The following is a 16,889-nucleotide window of genomic DNA, read 5'->3' as shown; positions in this document are numbered from 1 at the left end:
TGGGGGAGAAATGCCCCCCCCCCCCCCCAAAAAAAAAAAAATAAAAAACTACACCTATGTCCTGGAAATGTACGATTGTTTTAAAAACAAGTAGAGGAGTGTGGTAGCCGTGTTAGTCCACTCTTAAGGTTATCAATAGAAATCAAACAAAATAAAACATGGAAAAGAAAATAAGATACCTTTTTTATTGGACATAACTTAATACGTTTCTTGATTAGCTTTCGAAGGTTGCCCTTCTTCCTCAGATCGGAAATAAGCAAATGTGCTAGCTGACAGTGTATATAAGTGAAAACATTCAAGCATTACTATGACAGTCTGACAGGGTGGGAGGAGGGGGGTGGGTAGGAAGTATGCATGGGGACATCAAAGCATATCATTGATATTCTAACAGGGTGGGTGTGGATAGGTGAGGGGAGGGTGATCAACAGAGACATACAGCTTTATGGTTTATAATGGGCTAGGAACCCCAGATCCTTGTTAAGTCCTTTCTGTTGGATGTTAAAATATTCAATCATTCTGACTTCAAAGGTCTTACATTCTTGTATGGTTTTAAAGTTACCTTTGAGGATTCTCACTGTGAAATCACTGGTACAGTGTCCTGGTCCTGTAAAATGTTGACCAACAGGCGTGGGAACCCTGCTGGCACCAGTATTGTTCATATGATGTCTATGTAAATTGAATCTTGTCTTAAGCATCTGGCCTGTTTCTCCAATATAGCATCCTTCGTTACATTTTTTACACTGAATGATATATACCACATTGGAAGATGAGCAAGTGAAAGATCCCTTTATGTTGAATATCTTTCCTTTGTGGATGACTTTGGGGTCCTGTGAAATATTTTGGCATAGTTTGCAACTGGATAAATTACAGGGAAGTGTGCCCTTCTGTTCCTTTTCAGTCTGTGAAGGAAGTCTGATTAGCTTGTGTTTTAAATTGGGTGGCTGTCGGAAGGCCAGTACTGGTGGGGATGGGAATATCTCTTTCAGTAATTCATCCTCCTGGAGTATAGGTTGTAGATCTCTTATGATTTTCCTCAGTTTTTCCAGCTCTGGATTCAATTTACATAGACATCATATGAACAATACTGGTGCCAGCAGGGTTCCCACGCCTGTTGGTCAACATTTTACAGGACCAGGACACTGTACCAGTGATTTCACAGTGAGAATCCTCAAAGGTAACTTTAAAACCATACAAGAATGTAAGACCTTTGAAGTCAGAATGATTGAATATTTTAACATCCAACAGAAAGGACTTAACAAGGATCTGGGGTTCCTAGCCCATTATAAACCATAAAGCTGTATGTCTCTGTTGATCACCCTCCCCTCACCTATCCACACCCACCCTGTTAGAATATCAATGATATGCTTTGATGTCCCCATGCATACTTCCTACCCACCCCCCTCCTCCCACCCTGTCAGACTGTCATAGTAATGCTTGAATGTTTTCACTTATATACACTGTCAGCTAGCACATTTGCTTATTTCCGATCTGAGGAAGAAGGGCAACCTTCGAAAGTTAATCAAGAAATGTATTAAGTTATGTCCAATAAAAAAGGTATCATCTTATTTTCTTTTCCATGTTTTATTTTGTTTGATTTCTATTGATAATTTTAAAAACAAGAAACTTGTAGTGGCATACACTAGAGAAAAACCGGTATCCTCCACGCTTCTAGAAATAAGTGAACCAACGAACATCTCATTGGGATATCTGAAATGTGGACACTGTAGCGTTATATCTGTCTTCATGCATCCACCACAGAAAAAAGTATATCAATTTACAACACACATCCAACTGCAGTGCTTCAAATCATTAGCTTTTAATAGATGATTGACTTCACGTGTGACTGGATTCAACACTTCCAGGTTAGTAACATAGTAGATGACGGCAGAAAAAGACCTGCATGGTCCATCCAGTCTGCCCAACAAGATACTCATATGTGCTACTTTTTGTGTATACCTTACCTTGATTTGTACCTGTCCTTTTCAGGGCACAGACCGTGTAAGTCTGCCCAGCACTATCCCCGCCTCCTGCCACCGGCTCTGCCACCCAATCTCGGCTAAGCTCCTTTGGATCCATTCCTTCTGAACAGGATTCCTTTATGTTTGTCCCACGCGTGTTTGAATTCTGTTACCGTTTTCATTTCCACCACCTCCTGCGGGAGGGCATGCCAAGCATCCACTACTCTCTCTGTGAAAAAATACTTCCTGACATTTTTCTTGAGTGCTAATTATAGCGCTTTAAGGTATAAAAAACATCACATAACCAATAAAGTTCAAGAAAAAGGTTTATTTCAACTGTCCTCCCTTGGACAGAGGCTATATAAGAACATTATACAGGAAGCAAAAATACTTACTACAGCAGTTGCAGACATACAGGATAGATCAAGTTTTGCTTGGTTACATTTGAGTATCACTCTTTTTATATACATTTTACACAATGGTTAGCCTTGTGTATGTCAAAGCTAATCTATAAATTTATTTTGCAAATGTCAGCAGATTCCGTTCCCATGCTTTTTCTCTGTTAATCTCCAACCGCCCTCTCCTTCACCCTGCTTATCTTTACTGCCTCACATACTTCCCCTGAGTTATAGGCATCTGGCATATGTTTAAAAACACTTCACTACAGTTCCTTGCATTTCTTTATCTTTACTTCTGCACATACATTATATACATGAGTCTGCCCCCCTTCAATCTCATTTCATGTCCTCTCGTTCTACCTCCTTCGCATCTCCGGAAAAGGTTAGTTTGTGGATTAATACTTTTCAAATATTTGAACATCTGTATCATATCACTCCTGTTTCTCCTTTCTTCCAGAGTATACATGTTCAGGTCATCAAGTCTCTCCTCATATGTCTTGTAACGCAAATCCTTTACCATTCTCGTAGCTTTTCTTTGCACCGCTTCAATTCTTATTACATCCTTCGCAAGGTACGGCCTCCAAAACTGAACACAATACTCTAGGTGGAGCCTCACCAACGACTTATACAGGGGCATCAACACCCCCTTTCTTCTGCTGGTCACACCTCTCTCTATACAGCCTAACAACCTTCTAGCTACGGCCACCGCCTTGTCACACTGTTTCGTCGCCTTCAGATCCTCAGATACTATCACCCCAAGATCCCTCTCCCCGTCCGTACCTATCAGAGTCTCCCCGCCCTAACACATACGTCTCCCGAAGATTTCTATTCCCTAAGTGCATCACTTTGCATTTCTTCGCATTGAATTTTAATTGCCAAACCTTAGACCATTCTTCTAGCTTCCTCAGATCCTTTTTCATGTTTTCCACTCCCTCCCGGGTGTCCACTCTGTTACAGATCTTAGTGTCATCCGCAAATAGGCAAACTTTACCTTCTAACCCTTCGGCAATGTCACTCACAAATATATTGAACAGAATCGGTCCCAGCACCGATCCTTGAGGCACTCCACTACTCACCTTCCCCTCCGAGCGAATTCCATTCACCACCACCCTCTGGCTTCTGTCCATCAACCAGTTCCTAATCCAATTCACCACTTCGGGTCCTATCTTCAGCCCAACCAGTTTATTTAAGAGCCTCCTATGAGGAACCGTGTCAAAAGCTTTGCTGAAATCTAAGTAGATTACGTCTATAGCTCGTCCCTGATTCAATTCTCCTGTCACCCAATCAAAGAATTCAATGAGGTTCGTTTGGCACGATTTCCCTTTGGTAAAACCATGTTGTCTTGGATATTGCAACTTATTGGCTTCCAGGAAATTCACTATCCTTTCCTTCAGCATGGCTTCCATTACTTTTCCAATAATCGAAGTGAGGCTTACCGGCCTGTAGTTTCCAGCTTCTTCCCTATCACCACTCTTGTGAAGAGGGACCACCTCTACCGTTCTCCAATCCCTCGGAACCTCTCCCGTCTGCAAGGATATATTAAACAAATCTTTAAGAGGACCCGCCAGAACCTCTCTGAGCTCCCTCAATATCCTGGGGTGGATCCCATCCGGTCCCATGGCTTTGTCCACCTTTAGCTTTTCAAGCTGTTCATACACACTCTCTTCCGTGAACAGTGCTCTATCCACTTCAATCTCATTTGTACTTTTTGCAGTCCATCGCGGTCCTTCTCCAAGATTTTCTTCTGTGAAAACAGAACAAAAGTATCTATTTAGTAAATTTGCTTTTTCTTCATCATTATCCACATAGCGGTTCGCAGTATGTTTTAGTCTCACAATTCCCTTTTTAGTCATTCTCCTTTCACTTATATACCTGAAGAAATTTTTGTCACCCCTCCTTACATTTCTAGCCATTTGTTCTTCCTCTTGCGCTTTCACCAGACGTCTCTCTCTCTTGGCTTCTTTCAGTTTCATCCTGTATTCCTCCTTGCGTTCCTTTTCTTGAGTTTTTTTTGTATTTCTGGAACGCCAGCTCTTTAGCCTTTATTTTCTCAGCCACTTGCTTGGAGAACCATATCGGTTTCCTTTACTTTCCTTACATAAAGGTTCGTGGCCCTATTTATAGCTTCTTTCAGCCTGGAGCACTGCCTTCCACTTCTTGTATTTCCTCCCAGCCCATCATCTCCTTCCTCAGGTATTCCCCCATTTTGCTAAAATCAGCACGCTTGAAATCCAGAACTTTGAGTTTTGAATGGCCGCTCTCCACTTTAGCTGTAATATCAAACCAAACCGTTTGATGGTCACTGCTGCCCAGGTGGGCACCCACTCGGATATTTGACACGCTATCCCCATTTGTGAGCACCAGATCCAGCGTCGCTCCCTCCCTCGTGGGTTCCTTCACCATTTGTCTGAGCAAACCGCTTTGTAAAGCATCCACGATCTCTCTACTTCTTTGCGATTCCGCAGACGGAACCTTCCAATCTACATCCGGCAGATTGAAATCTCCCAGTAACAGCACCTCTCTCTTGTTTCCCAACTTTTGAATATCTGCGATCAGGTCTTTATCTAATTCCTCCAATTGTTTCGGAAGTCTGTAGACAACACCCACGTGTATAGAGGTTCTATACACTTCCAGGTTAGTAATACAAGAAGCCAGTTATGCGCATGAGTGAGCGTCCTTTTGGCCGTTTTTCACCTGCACATCACTGAAGTATTTAAACCCCTGGGATCCTGTAGCTAGCTAAGTGCATGAGTGAGCGTCCGAGTGACGTTTTCACTTTGACATCGCTGGAATTGAGCACCCAGCCACCTGCAGGAGCTGGTAAGGTAGATTTGAATTAGTTTTTCAAAGAATTTGAATGAAAGTTGTGGGTAGTTTGTATGGTATAATTCATTGTCATTTTGTTTAGAAGTGTTGAATCCAGTCACATGTGAAGTCCAATCATCTATTAAAAGCTAATGATTTGAAGCACATTCAACTTCATCAACTTTAAGAGAGAACATCTGTGTTAAACTCCCACAAGAACGGGAGAGTTTACAGATACGGATTAGATTTTCATTGTGAAAAAGATTTATATATTTGGATGAATAATCAACAGCCACAATAAGTACATAATAAGATCCTTGAAGATCGGTGAAGTTATAAAGGAATGGAAGCGATGATAAAGACTTGGACTAGATTCTCATTGAGAAAAAGATCCAAGTACTAGGACGAGCAATCAACGGTGGTGTAAGCCCGTTGTGAATCACAAGCCCTTGTTTAGTAACAGTCAGATCTTAATTGTATTAGGTAGCAAATGGTTGTAGTAAATGATGTGCAAATGATAAGTGTGGATGAGAGAGAATGATAGAGTATGGGTGTGAGTAGGAAATGTTAATGACTATGAGCTAAGATTTTTCTAAATAAAGATTAAAGAGTTTTTTAGCATTTTCAACGGTTGTTGTTATAAATATACTCATATGTCTTATGGCGTAAGTCCTATGTCATTTTTGTCGCCTTCCTCTGGACCGCTTCTTGTCTTTTTACATCCTTAGCAAGATACAGCCTCCAAAACTGAACTCCAGATGGGGCCTTAGCAGTGACTTGTACAGGAGCAGCAACACCTCCTTTCTTCTGCTGGTTACTCCTCTCTCAATGCAGCCTAGCATCCTTCTGGCTACTGCTACCGCTTTGTCAAACTTTTTTTTTTTTTTTTTTTTTTTTTTTACTTAAGGACCTTGCACACCATCACCCCAAGGTCCCTCTCCCCCATATAAGCCTCTCACCTCCTAGGACGTACAACTCCCTTGGGTTTCTACTCCCCAAATGCATCACTTTCACTTTTTTTGCATTAAATTTTAATTGCCAAATATTAGACCATTCGTCTAACTTTTCCAGATCCCTTTTCATGATTTCTACTCCCTCCGGGGGCAGGATGTGGGGGAAACAGGGATGGGCTAAAAGAGGGTTTCCTGAGTTGGAGAAGAATTTGTGGGATTGCATTGTACTGTTATTATCCTGGTATTTCTATTGAATGTTTGTTTATGGTGAGAACAACCCCTTGACATATTTTTGACATGAAAATTTTGTTTAGTAAAAATGTGGGGGGGGGGGTTAAAAGTCTCTGCCGTGTGCATGAATTTGCATGCGCACACACACACACACTCACTCACATGCAAATGGAGTGGAAAGCATTTCATGAACCAAGCTCTGCATGCTTTCCCCACTTGTTTTAAAATTGTTTTATCTATTTTCTCTGCAGGAGTGTTTCCTGTCAGGTACCTGGCTGTTTTTTGCAGGAACTCTCAAACCCAGCATCAGCATTTGTGAAGAATTTCAAGCAAAAGAAGGAGGAGCTCACTCGTAAACTATACATGCTTTATAATAGCAGTATATTTAATCAAGAAGTGAGTTTTATATAATCAGAATGATTAAATGCTTGGGTTTGCACCCTTTTATTCTGCTTTATTATCATTCAATCTGATAAACTGTGCTAAGCTTGGCACAGTGGTTTAATAATGGTTGAATACTAACTGTTTTTGTGCACCAAGATTATTTCCTTTTTAGCAAGGGCTGGTTGGTGTTAGACATTTAGGGACCCAAAGCAGAAATTGGGGAGTGGGCCCCAAAGCTGGTCTTCAGCCTATGCCTTCTTCAGCTTGAGGCAGGTTTGGAGGACCCCTTGTAAGTATCAGGGCCCAGGGTAATTGCCCTGTTTGACACCCCCTAACAGCAGCCCTGGTTTTAGTGAATTAAAAAAAAAATAACTCTAACCAGGAGTGGAGGAGTGGCCTAGTGATTGACTTTGGTCCTGGGGAACTGGGGACCAGGGTTCAATTCCCACTGCAGGCACAGGCAGCTCCTTGTGACTCTGGGCAAGTCACTTAACCCTTCATTGCCCCAGGTACAAATAAGTACCTGTATATAATATGTAAGCTGCATTGAGCCTGCTATGAGTGGGAAAGTGCGGGATACAAATGTAATAAAAATAAACCCACTGTACTAAATTCAGTGCAGTTAGCATGGAAATGTAATAAGTGTTTACAACAGTGTTTTTTACTTAATAACTTGTGTTGACTCTTTGCTTCATTTCCAGAAAATTAAATTTTTAATTTCTTATTGATTTTAATGGTGGTCAATAAAGTAAAAAAAAAAAAAAAAGAAGTCAGCCAAGTGAGATCTCAGATCCCCAAGGTGGGGACTCATGGAGTTAGGATTTTTAATTTGGAGATACAGGCCCAAGATCTCCTGACCCAAAGTTGTCAGGATACTGTGGCCTAGGCCCCCTGAATAAGGAGTGTCCTGAGACTAGATACAGTAGTCTCCAATTCCACCCACCCACTCACTAACAAACCCTCCCTGTGAGGCTAACACAATTACCTTACCCTAGGTAGAGGGCAATGGGGGAATGTATAAAAATTGACAAAGTAGCACTCTGGCATTTAGATTGGTCACAAACGTCTGTCCAAGTACATATCCAAATTCATTGCAGCCTAGAATAATCACTAGAAAGATACAAGGCTCAGATGTTATAGAAATGTGTATGTACTCTAAAGCCAATATCAAATCTGATCAAGCAGCCCATTACCTCATGCACCAAAGCATGCGCTCCACTAAGGACTAGATCTAGACTTTTTCCTCCTCTTGTTGGCTCCAATTTGCCCTCCAAAAGCATGTTCTTTCAGGTCTCAGCACAAATAAGTCCTTGCAGAGGAACTCTCCACCTTTCTGAAGTTCCATGCGGTTGAGCCTGCTCACCAGGGTAGGAAGGGTAGAGATTCTATTCCAGGTACTTTCTTGTCCCAAAGAAAATGGGGGGGGGGGGGGGGGGTTGTCCCATCCTAGACCTAAGGACCCTGAACAAATTCCTGGTCAAAGAAATGTTATAGCTTTCCTGGGCACCCTTCACCCAATGATCAGGAAAAAGATGCCTACATTCACATCCCAATAGTTCCAGGCCACAGGAAGTATCTCAGATTTCGTGTGGGATCACGTCACTTCCAGTACTGCATGTTGCTGTTTCACCTCGTATCTGCTCCCAGGGTTTTCATCAAGTGTTTAATGGTAGTCGTAGCGTCGCTATGCGGACTGGGAGTTCATGTGTTCCCCTACCTGTACGATTGGCTGGTGAAAAACACATTGAAGGACGTGCTCAGTAGTCCATGTGGAGAACTATTCAGGTGCTAGAGCTACTAGGGTTCGTTTTAAACTACCCCTAAATCTTATCTGCTCCCAGTTCAGCAGTTGGAGTTCATTGGAACCCTGCTACACACACAGCAGACACAAGCCTATCTTCCTGTGCCAAGGGCGGATGCGACTGCACTTTGAATATTGTGTTCAATTCTGGTCGCCACATCTCAAAAAAGATGTAGTGGAATTAGAAAAGGTACAGAGAAGGGCGACAAAAATAATAAAGGGGATGGGATGACCTGCCTATGAGGAAAGGCTGAAGCGGCTATGGCTCTTCAGCTTGGAGAAAAGACGGCTGAGGGGAGATATGATAGAGGTCTGTAAAATAATGAGTGGAGTGGAACAGGATGACGTGAATCATCTCACTTTCCACTGCGACTGTCCCTGCTGCCTTTAAACATGCTGTGGTCACACCTCTCCTTAAGAAGCTTTCACTCGACCCTACTTGTCCCTCTAATTACCGACCCATCTCCCTCCTTCCTTTTCTCTCCAAATTACTTGAGCGTGCTATTCACCGCCGCTGCCTTGATTTTTCTCTCCTCACATGCTATTCTTGACCCACTACAATCTGGTTTTTGCCCTCTCCACTCAACCGAAACTGCGCTTACTAAAGTCTCCAATGACCTATTACTGGCTAAATCCAGAGGTCAATATTCCATCCTCATTCTTCTTGATCTTTCCGCTGCTTTTGACACTGTCGATCACAGCATACTTCTCGATACCCTGTCCTCACTTGGATTCCAGGGCTCTGTCCTTTCCTGGTTCTCTTCCTACCTCTCCCTCCGCACCTTTAGTGTTCACTCTGGTGGATCCTCTTCTACTTCTATCCCTCTGCCTGTCGGCGTACCTCAGGGTTCTGTTCTCGGTCCCCTCTTTTCTATCTACACTTCTTCCCTTGGTTCATTAATCTCATCCCATGGCTTTTCCTACCATCTCTATGCTGATGACTCCCAAATCTACCTTTCTACCCCTGATATCTCACCTTGCATCCAAACCAAAGTTTCAGCGTGCTTGTCTGACATTGCTGTCTGGATGTCTCAACGCCACCTGAAATTAAATATGACCAAAACCGAGCTTCTCATTTTCCCCCGCAAACCCACCTCCCCGCTCCCCCCGTTTTCTATTTCTGTTGATGGCTCTCTCATTCTCCCTGTCTCCTCAGCTCGAAACCTTGGGGTCATCTTTGACTCTTCTCTCTCCTTCTCTGCTCATATCCAGCAGATTGCCAAGACCTGTCGTTTCTTTCTTTACAACATCCGTAAATCTGCCCCTTTCTTTCCGAGCACTCTACCAAAACCCTCATCCACACCCTTGTCACCTCTCGTTTAGACTACTGCAATCTGCTTTTTGCTGGCCTCCCACTTAGTCACCTCTCCAGTCGGTTCAAAACTGCTGCCCGTCTCATCTTCCGCCAGGGTCGCTTTACTCATACTACCCCTCTCCTCAAGACCCTTCACTGGCTCCCTATCCGTTTTCGCATCCTGTTCAAACTTCTTCTACTAACCTATAAATGTACTCACTCTGCTGCTCCCCAGTATCTCTCCACACTCGTCCTTCCCTACACCCCTTCCCGTGCACTCCGCTCCATGGATAAATCCTTCTTATCTGTTCCCTTCTCCACTACTGCCAACTCCAGACTTCGCGCCTTCTGTCTCGCTGCACCCTACTCCTGGAATAAACTTCCTGAGCCCCTACGTCTTGCCCCATCCTTGGCCACCTTTAAATCTAGACTGAAAGCCCACCTCTTTAACATTGCTTTTGACTCGTAACCACTCGCCTCCACCTACCCTCCTCTCTTCCTTCCCGTTCACATTAATTGATTTGATTTGCTTACTTTATTTTTTGTCTATTAGATTGTAAGCTCTTTGAGCAGGGACTGTCTTTCTTCTATGTTTGTGCAGCGCTGCGTATGCCTTGTAGCGCTATAGAAATGCTAAATAGTAGTAGTAGTAATCATTTATTTACTCTTTCCAAAAATACTAGGACTGGGGGCATGCGATGAAGCTACAAAGTTATAAATTTAAAACAAATCTGAGAAGTTTTATTCACTCAACGTGTAATTAAGCTCTGGAATTCATTGCCAGAGAATGTGGTAAAGGCAGTTAGCTTAGCGGGGCTTAAAAAAGGTCTGGACGACTTCATAAAGGAAAAGTCCATAGACCATTATTAAAGTGACTTGGGGAAAATCCGTTGCTTATTTCTTGGATAAGCAGCATAAACTGAATTGAACATTTTTTGGGATCTTGCCAGGTATTTGTGACCTGGATTGGCCACTGTTGGAAACAGGATACTGAGCTTGATGGACCTTTGATCTGTCCCAGTGTGGCAATACTTATGTACTAATGACTCCTACTCTTTAATAGAATAGGTGCCTAACTAATAGGTGTGCTGTTACAGAATTGCCCTCCATGTGACTGGTGATTCAAGGTCTAAAGTGAATTTTATAACAGAATTTTATGCAGGATATGAAATTCCCAACCATAAGAACATAAGAGTAGCCATACTGGGTCAGACCAATTGTCCATCTAGCCCAGCATTCCAAACAGTGGCCAAGGCAGGTCACAAGTACTTGGCAGAAACCCAAATCGTGGCTACACTCCATATTACAAATCCCAGGGCATGCAGTTGCTTCCCATGTCTGTCTCAATAGCAGACTATGGAATTTTCCTGCAGGAATTTGTCCCAAACCTTTTTTAAACCCAGATACGCTAATCACTGTTATCGCTTCCTCCGGCAAAGAGTTCCAGAGATTAACTATTCGTTGAATGAAAACATATTTCCTCCTATTTGTTTTTAAAATATTTCCATGTAACTTCAAGTGTCCCCTAGTCTTTGTACTTTTGGAATGAGTAAAAAATGGATTTTACTTTTTCCCGTTCTATACCACTCAAGATTTCGTAGACCTCAATCATAAGTGTATAACATAAGTATTGCCATACTGGGAAAGACCAAAGGTCCACCGTGCAGACAACATTTTTGGAGAGAAAGTCGAACAGGTGGTAGAGCAGCTCCACCAGCGGGACACCGCATTCGACAAGTTCTCCCGCCGGCAGCCTTCAGCCTCTACCTCTACAGGTAGAAGATTTTTTGGGGGAAGGAAGACTGTTCCCTACTCTTCTGGCAAGCGTAGGTACAATCCTCCTTCTCGACAGCCTGCGGCACAGGCTAAGCCCCAGCGCGCTCACTCTCGTCAGCAGCGTGCGCCTCAGCAGGGCCCCTCGGCTCCCCAGCAAAAGCAAGGGACGAGGTTTTGACTGGCTCCAGCAGAGCATAGCCGACATCCAAGTGTCAGTGCCGGGCGACCTGCCAGTCGGAGGGTGGTTGAAAGCTTTTCACCAAAGGTGGCCTCTCATAACCTCCGATCAGTGGGTTCTCCAAATAGTCCGGCAAGGATACACCCTCAATTTGGCCTCAAAACCTCCAAATTGTCCACCAGGAGCTCAGTCTTACAGCTTCCAGCACAAGCAGGTACTTGCAGAGGAACTCTCCGCCCTTCTCAGCGCCAATGCGGTCGAGCCCGTGCCATCCGGGCAAGAAGGGCTGGGATTCTATTCCAGGTACTTCCTTGTGGAAAAGAAAACAGGGGGGATGCGTCCCATCCTAGACCTAAGGGCCCTGAACAAATATCTGGTCAAAGAAAAGTTCAGGATGCTTTCCCTGGGCACCCTCCTTCCCATGATTCAGGAAAACGATTGGCTATGCTCTCTGGACTTGAAGGATGCCTACACACACATCCCGATACTGCCAGCTCACAGACAGTATCTGCGATTTCAGCTGGGCACACGTCACTTCCAGTACTGTGTGCTACCCTTTGGGCTCGCCTCTGCGCCCAGGGTGTTCACGAAGTGCTTGGCTGTAGTAGCAGCGGCACTTCGCAGGCTGGGGGTGCACGTGTTCCCATATCTCGACGATTGGCTGGTGAAGAACACATCCGAGGCAGGAGCCCTGCAGTCCATGCAGATGACTATTCGCCTCCTGGAGCTACTGGGGTTTGTGATAAATTATCCAAAGTCCCATCTTCTCCCAGTGCAGAGACTCTAATTCATAGGAGCTCTGCTGGATTCTCGGACGGCTCGCGCCTATCTCCCAGAGACGAGAGCCAACAACTTGTTGTCCCTCGTCTCGCGGGTGCGAGCGTCCCAGCAGATCACAGCTCGGCAGATGTTGAGATTGCTAGGCCACATGGCCTCCACAGTCCATGTGACTCCCATGGCCCGCTTTCACATGAGATCTGCTCAATGGACCCTAGCTTCCCAGTGGTTCCAGGCTGCTGGGTATCTAGAAGACGTAATCCACCTGTCCACGAGTTTTCTCGAATCCCTGTATTGGTGGACGATTTGGTCCAATCTGACTCTGGGACGTCCCTTCCAAATTCCTCAGCCTCAAAAAGTGCTGACCACAGATGCGTCTCTCCTGGGGTGGGGAGCTCATGTCGATGGGCTTCACACCCAAGGAAGTTGGTCCCTCCAGGAACGCGATCTGCAGATCAATCTTCTGGAGTTGCGAGCGATCTGGAACGCTCTGAAGGCTTTCAGAGATCGGCTGTCCCACCAAATTATCCAAATTCAGACAGACAACCAGGTTGCCATGTACTACGTCAACAAGCAGGGGGGCACCGGATATCGCCCCCTGTGTCAGGAAGCCGTCAGCATGTGGCTCTGGGCTCGCCGTCACGGCATGGTGCTCCAAGCCACATATCTGGCAGGCGTAAACAACAGTCTGGCCGACAGGTTGAGCAGGATAATGCAACCTCACGAGTGGTCGCTCAATTCCCGTGTTGTGCGACAGATCTTCCAGGTGTGGGGCACCCCCTTGGTAGACCTCTTCGCATCTCGAGCCAACCACAAAGTCCCTCAGTTCTGTTCCAGGCTTCAGGCCCACGGCAGATAGGCATCGGATGCCTTCCTCCTGGACTGGGGGGAGGGTCTGCTGTATGCTTATCCTCCCATACCTCTGGTGGGGAAGACTTTGTTGAAACTCAAGCACGATCGAGGCACCATGATTCTGATTGCTCCTTTTTGGCCGCGTCAGATCTGGTTCCCTCTTCTTCTGGAGTTGTCCTCCGAAGAACCGTGGAGATTGGAGTGTTTTCCGACCCTCATCACACAGGACGAAGGGGCGCTTCTGCATCCCAACCTCCGGTCCCTGGCTCTCACGGCCTGGATGTTGAGAGCGTAGACTTTGCCTCTTTGGGTCTGTCAGAGGGTGTCTCCCGCATCTTGCTTGCTTCCAGGAAAGATTCCACCAAGAGGAGTTACTTCTTTCTATGGAGGAGGTTTGCCGTCTGGTGTGACAGCAAGGCCCTAGATCCTCGCTCTTGTCCTACACAGACCCTGCTTGAATACCTTCTGCACTTGTCTGAGTCTGGTCTCAAGACCAACTCTGTAAGGGTTCACCTTAGTGCAATCAGTGCATACCATTACCGTGTGGAAGGTAAGCCGATCTCAGGACAGCCTTTAGTTGTTCGCTTCATGAGAGGTTTGCTGTTGTCAAAGCCCCCTGTCAAGCCTCCTACAGTGTCATGGGATCTCAATGTCGTTCTCACCCAGCTGATGAAACCTCCTTTTGAGCCACTGAATTCCTGCCATCTGAAGTACTTGACCTGGAAGGTCATTTTCTTGGTGGCAGTTACTTCAGCTCGTAGAGTCAGTGAGCTTCAGGCCATGGTAGCCCAGGCCCCTTACACCAAATTTCATCACAACAGAGTAGTCCTCCGCACTCACCCTAAGTTCTTGCCAAAGGTCGTGTCGGAGTTCCATCTGAACCAGTCAATTGTCTTGCCAACATTCTTTCCCCGTCCTCATTCCTGCCCTGCTGAACGTCAGCTGCACACATTGGACTGCAAGAGAGCATTGGCCTTCTATTTGGAGCGGACACAGCCCAACAGACAGTCCGCCCAATTGTTTGTTTCTTTTGATCCCAACAGGAGGGGAGTGGCTGTGGGGAAACGCACCATTTCCAATTGGCTAGCAGATTGCATTTCCTTCACTTACGCCCAGGCTGGGCTGGCTCTTGAGGGTCATGTCACGGCTCATAATGTTAGAGCCATGGCTGCGTCGGTAGCCCACTTGAAGTCAGCCTCTAGTGAAGAAATTTGCAAAGCTGCGACGTGGTCATCTGTCCACACATTCACATCTCATTACTGCCTGCAGCAGGATACCCGACGCGACAGTCGGTTCGGGCAGTCAGTTCTTCAGAACCTGTTTGGGCTTTAGGATCCAACTCCACCCCCCGAGGGCCCTGTTTGTTCTGTTCCAGGCTGCACTCTCAGTTAGTTGGTAAATTTTTTAGGTCAATCTCAGTTATGTCCTCGCCGTTGCGAGGCCCAATTGACCATGGTTGTTGTTTTGAGTGAGCCTGGGGGCTAGGGATACCCCATCAGTGAGAACAAGCAGCCTGCTTGTCCTCGGAGAAAGCGAATGCTACATACCTGTAGAAGGTATTCTCCGAGGACAGCAGGCTGATTGTTCTCACAAACCCGCCCACCTCCCCTTTGGAGTTGTGTCTTCCCTTGATTTGTTTTGCTACATATGGGACTGACGAACACGAGCCGGTTCGGGCGGGAAGACGGCCGCGCATGCACGGTGCGCATGAGCGCGCGAGGCCTTTGCTAGTGAAGTTTCCGATTGGAGGGGCTGCCGTGGACGTCACCCATCAGTGAGAACAATCAGCCTGCTGTCCTCGGAGAATACCTTCTACAGGTATGTAGCATTCGCTTTGCGGGCGGTCCCGCACACAGGGCACGCCCACTGCGCATGCACGGCCGTCTTCCCGCCCGTGCGCGACCGTTCCCGCTCAGTTTTTTCTATTCCGCACTGGAGAGAGACGTGTTATCGTCTTTCTCTCTGTCAGCCTCGGAAACCAGATTGCGGCCTAGCCGCGGCTTTTTTTATATTCGCGTACGCGTTCGCCTATTTTTTCTATTGCTTTTTTAAAAAAAGTTTCCTCGTCGTTCTTAGCCGCGAGGGCGCTTCGTTGTGGCCGCGCGGTCGTTTTCTTTTCGGGTGTGCTTTTCACTGCCACCATCGACGACTTTGACTTCGCCGTCGCGATTTTTCCGTCGATGTCCTCGAAGGTCCCGAGCGGATTCAAAAAGTGTGGTCGGTGCTGCCGGCAGATCTCGCAAACCGATACCCACGCTTGGTGCCTTCAGTGCCTCGGCCCAGAGAATAATACCAAGACGTGCACCTCGTGTCTCGGCTTAAGGAAGCGGACACAGGTGGCGAGGCAAGTTCTTCGGGACCGTCTTTTCGGAACTTGCGCTGGCCCTTCGACGTCGACTTTGACGGCATCGGTGTCGACGGCCGGATCTTCGGTACCGATGTCGAAATCGGCGCCGACTCTGGCACCGACCCCAGGAGTACAGGTACCGTTGGCCCGCCGGCCTGCCGGTGATGGCGGGGGTGAGCGGCCGCGTGGGCAGTCGGCCCCGGCCACTCCTTCTACCCAGGGCCATCGGGACCGAACCCTGTTGGATCCGATTCCTTGAGGCTGGGGGGGTTCTACCTCCTCTTCGTCTCTGCCGCCGAGCGCCGATGACGGGCATCGAAAGAAAGTGAAGAAACACAGTCATCGGTAGCCCACGGCGCACAGGACTGCTAGCTCCTCAGAGGAGTCTGTGGGCCTTCCCTCCAACCCTACTCCTTCACCGGAGAGGAAGCTCTCGCCCTCTGAGAGTCTCTCCTTTGCCTCCTTTGTCAGGGATATATTTGCATTCCCTTTCCCGTGGTCACTGTGGATGAGCCGAGGGCTGAGATGCTCGAAGTCCTCGACTATCCATCACCACCTAGAGAGTCTTCCACGGTGCTGTTGCACAATGTCCTCAAAGAGACACTGCTTCGGAACTGGATGAAGCCATTATCTAATCCCACCATCCCCAAGAAAGCGGAGTCCCAATACAGGATCCATTCTGACCCAGAGTTGATGCGGCCTCAATTGCCTCATGACTCGGCAGTCGTGGACTCTGCTCTCAAGAGAGCACGGAGTTTCAGGGATACCGCCTCGGCGCCCCCGGGGCAGGAGTCTCGCACTCTGGACTCGTTTGGGAGGAAGGCCTACCAATCGTCCATGCTCGTGACCCGCATCCAGTCATACCAGCTCTACACGAGCATTCACATGCGGAACAATGTGAGGCAACTGGCGGACCTGGTCGACAAGCTCCCCCCGGAGCAGTCCAGGCCTTTTCAGGAGGTGGTCAGGCAGCTGAAGGCGTGCAGAAAGTTCCTGTCCAAGGGTATCTGACACCTGTGATGTGGCATCTCGAGCTGCGGCCCAAGGTATAGTGATGCGCAGACTCTCCTGGCTGCGTGCCTCTGACCTGGACAACCGCACCCAGCAGCGGCTGGCGGATGTCCCTTGCCGGGGG

General features: G+C 46.7%; 1 protein-coding gene across 2 annotated transcripts in view; it reads left to right on the top strand.

The window, feature by feature from the left end:
- Window positions 1–16,889, top strand: part of GCNA (germ cell nuclear acidic peptidase) — a 194,587-nt gene that overhangs the window by 141,005 nt on the left and 36,693 nt on the right. For both annotated transcript variants that reach the window (XM_030208832.1, XM_030208833.1), the window contains exon 9: window positions 6,597–6,741. In XM_030208832.1, coding sequence (XP_030064692.1) covers window positions 6,597–6,741 — 145 coding nt within the window. The remainder of the gene's footprint in view (window positions 1–6,596; window positions 6,742–16,889) is intronic.

The sequence above is a fragment of the Microcaecilia unicolor genome, chromosome 7 (genome assembly GCF_901765095.1).
Source record: "Microcaecilia unicolor chromosome 7, aMicUni1.1, whole genome shotgun sequence".
Taxonomy (NCBI): domain Eukaryota; kingdom Metazoa; phylum Chordata; class Amphibia; order Gymnophiona; family Siphonopidae; genus Microcaecilia; species Microcaecilia unicolor.
This window is presented reverse-complemented; position numbering and strand designations above follow the sequence as displayed.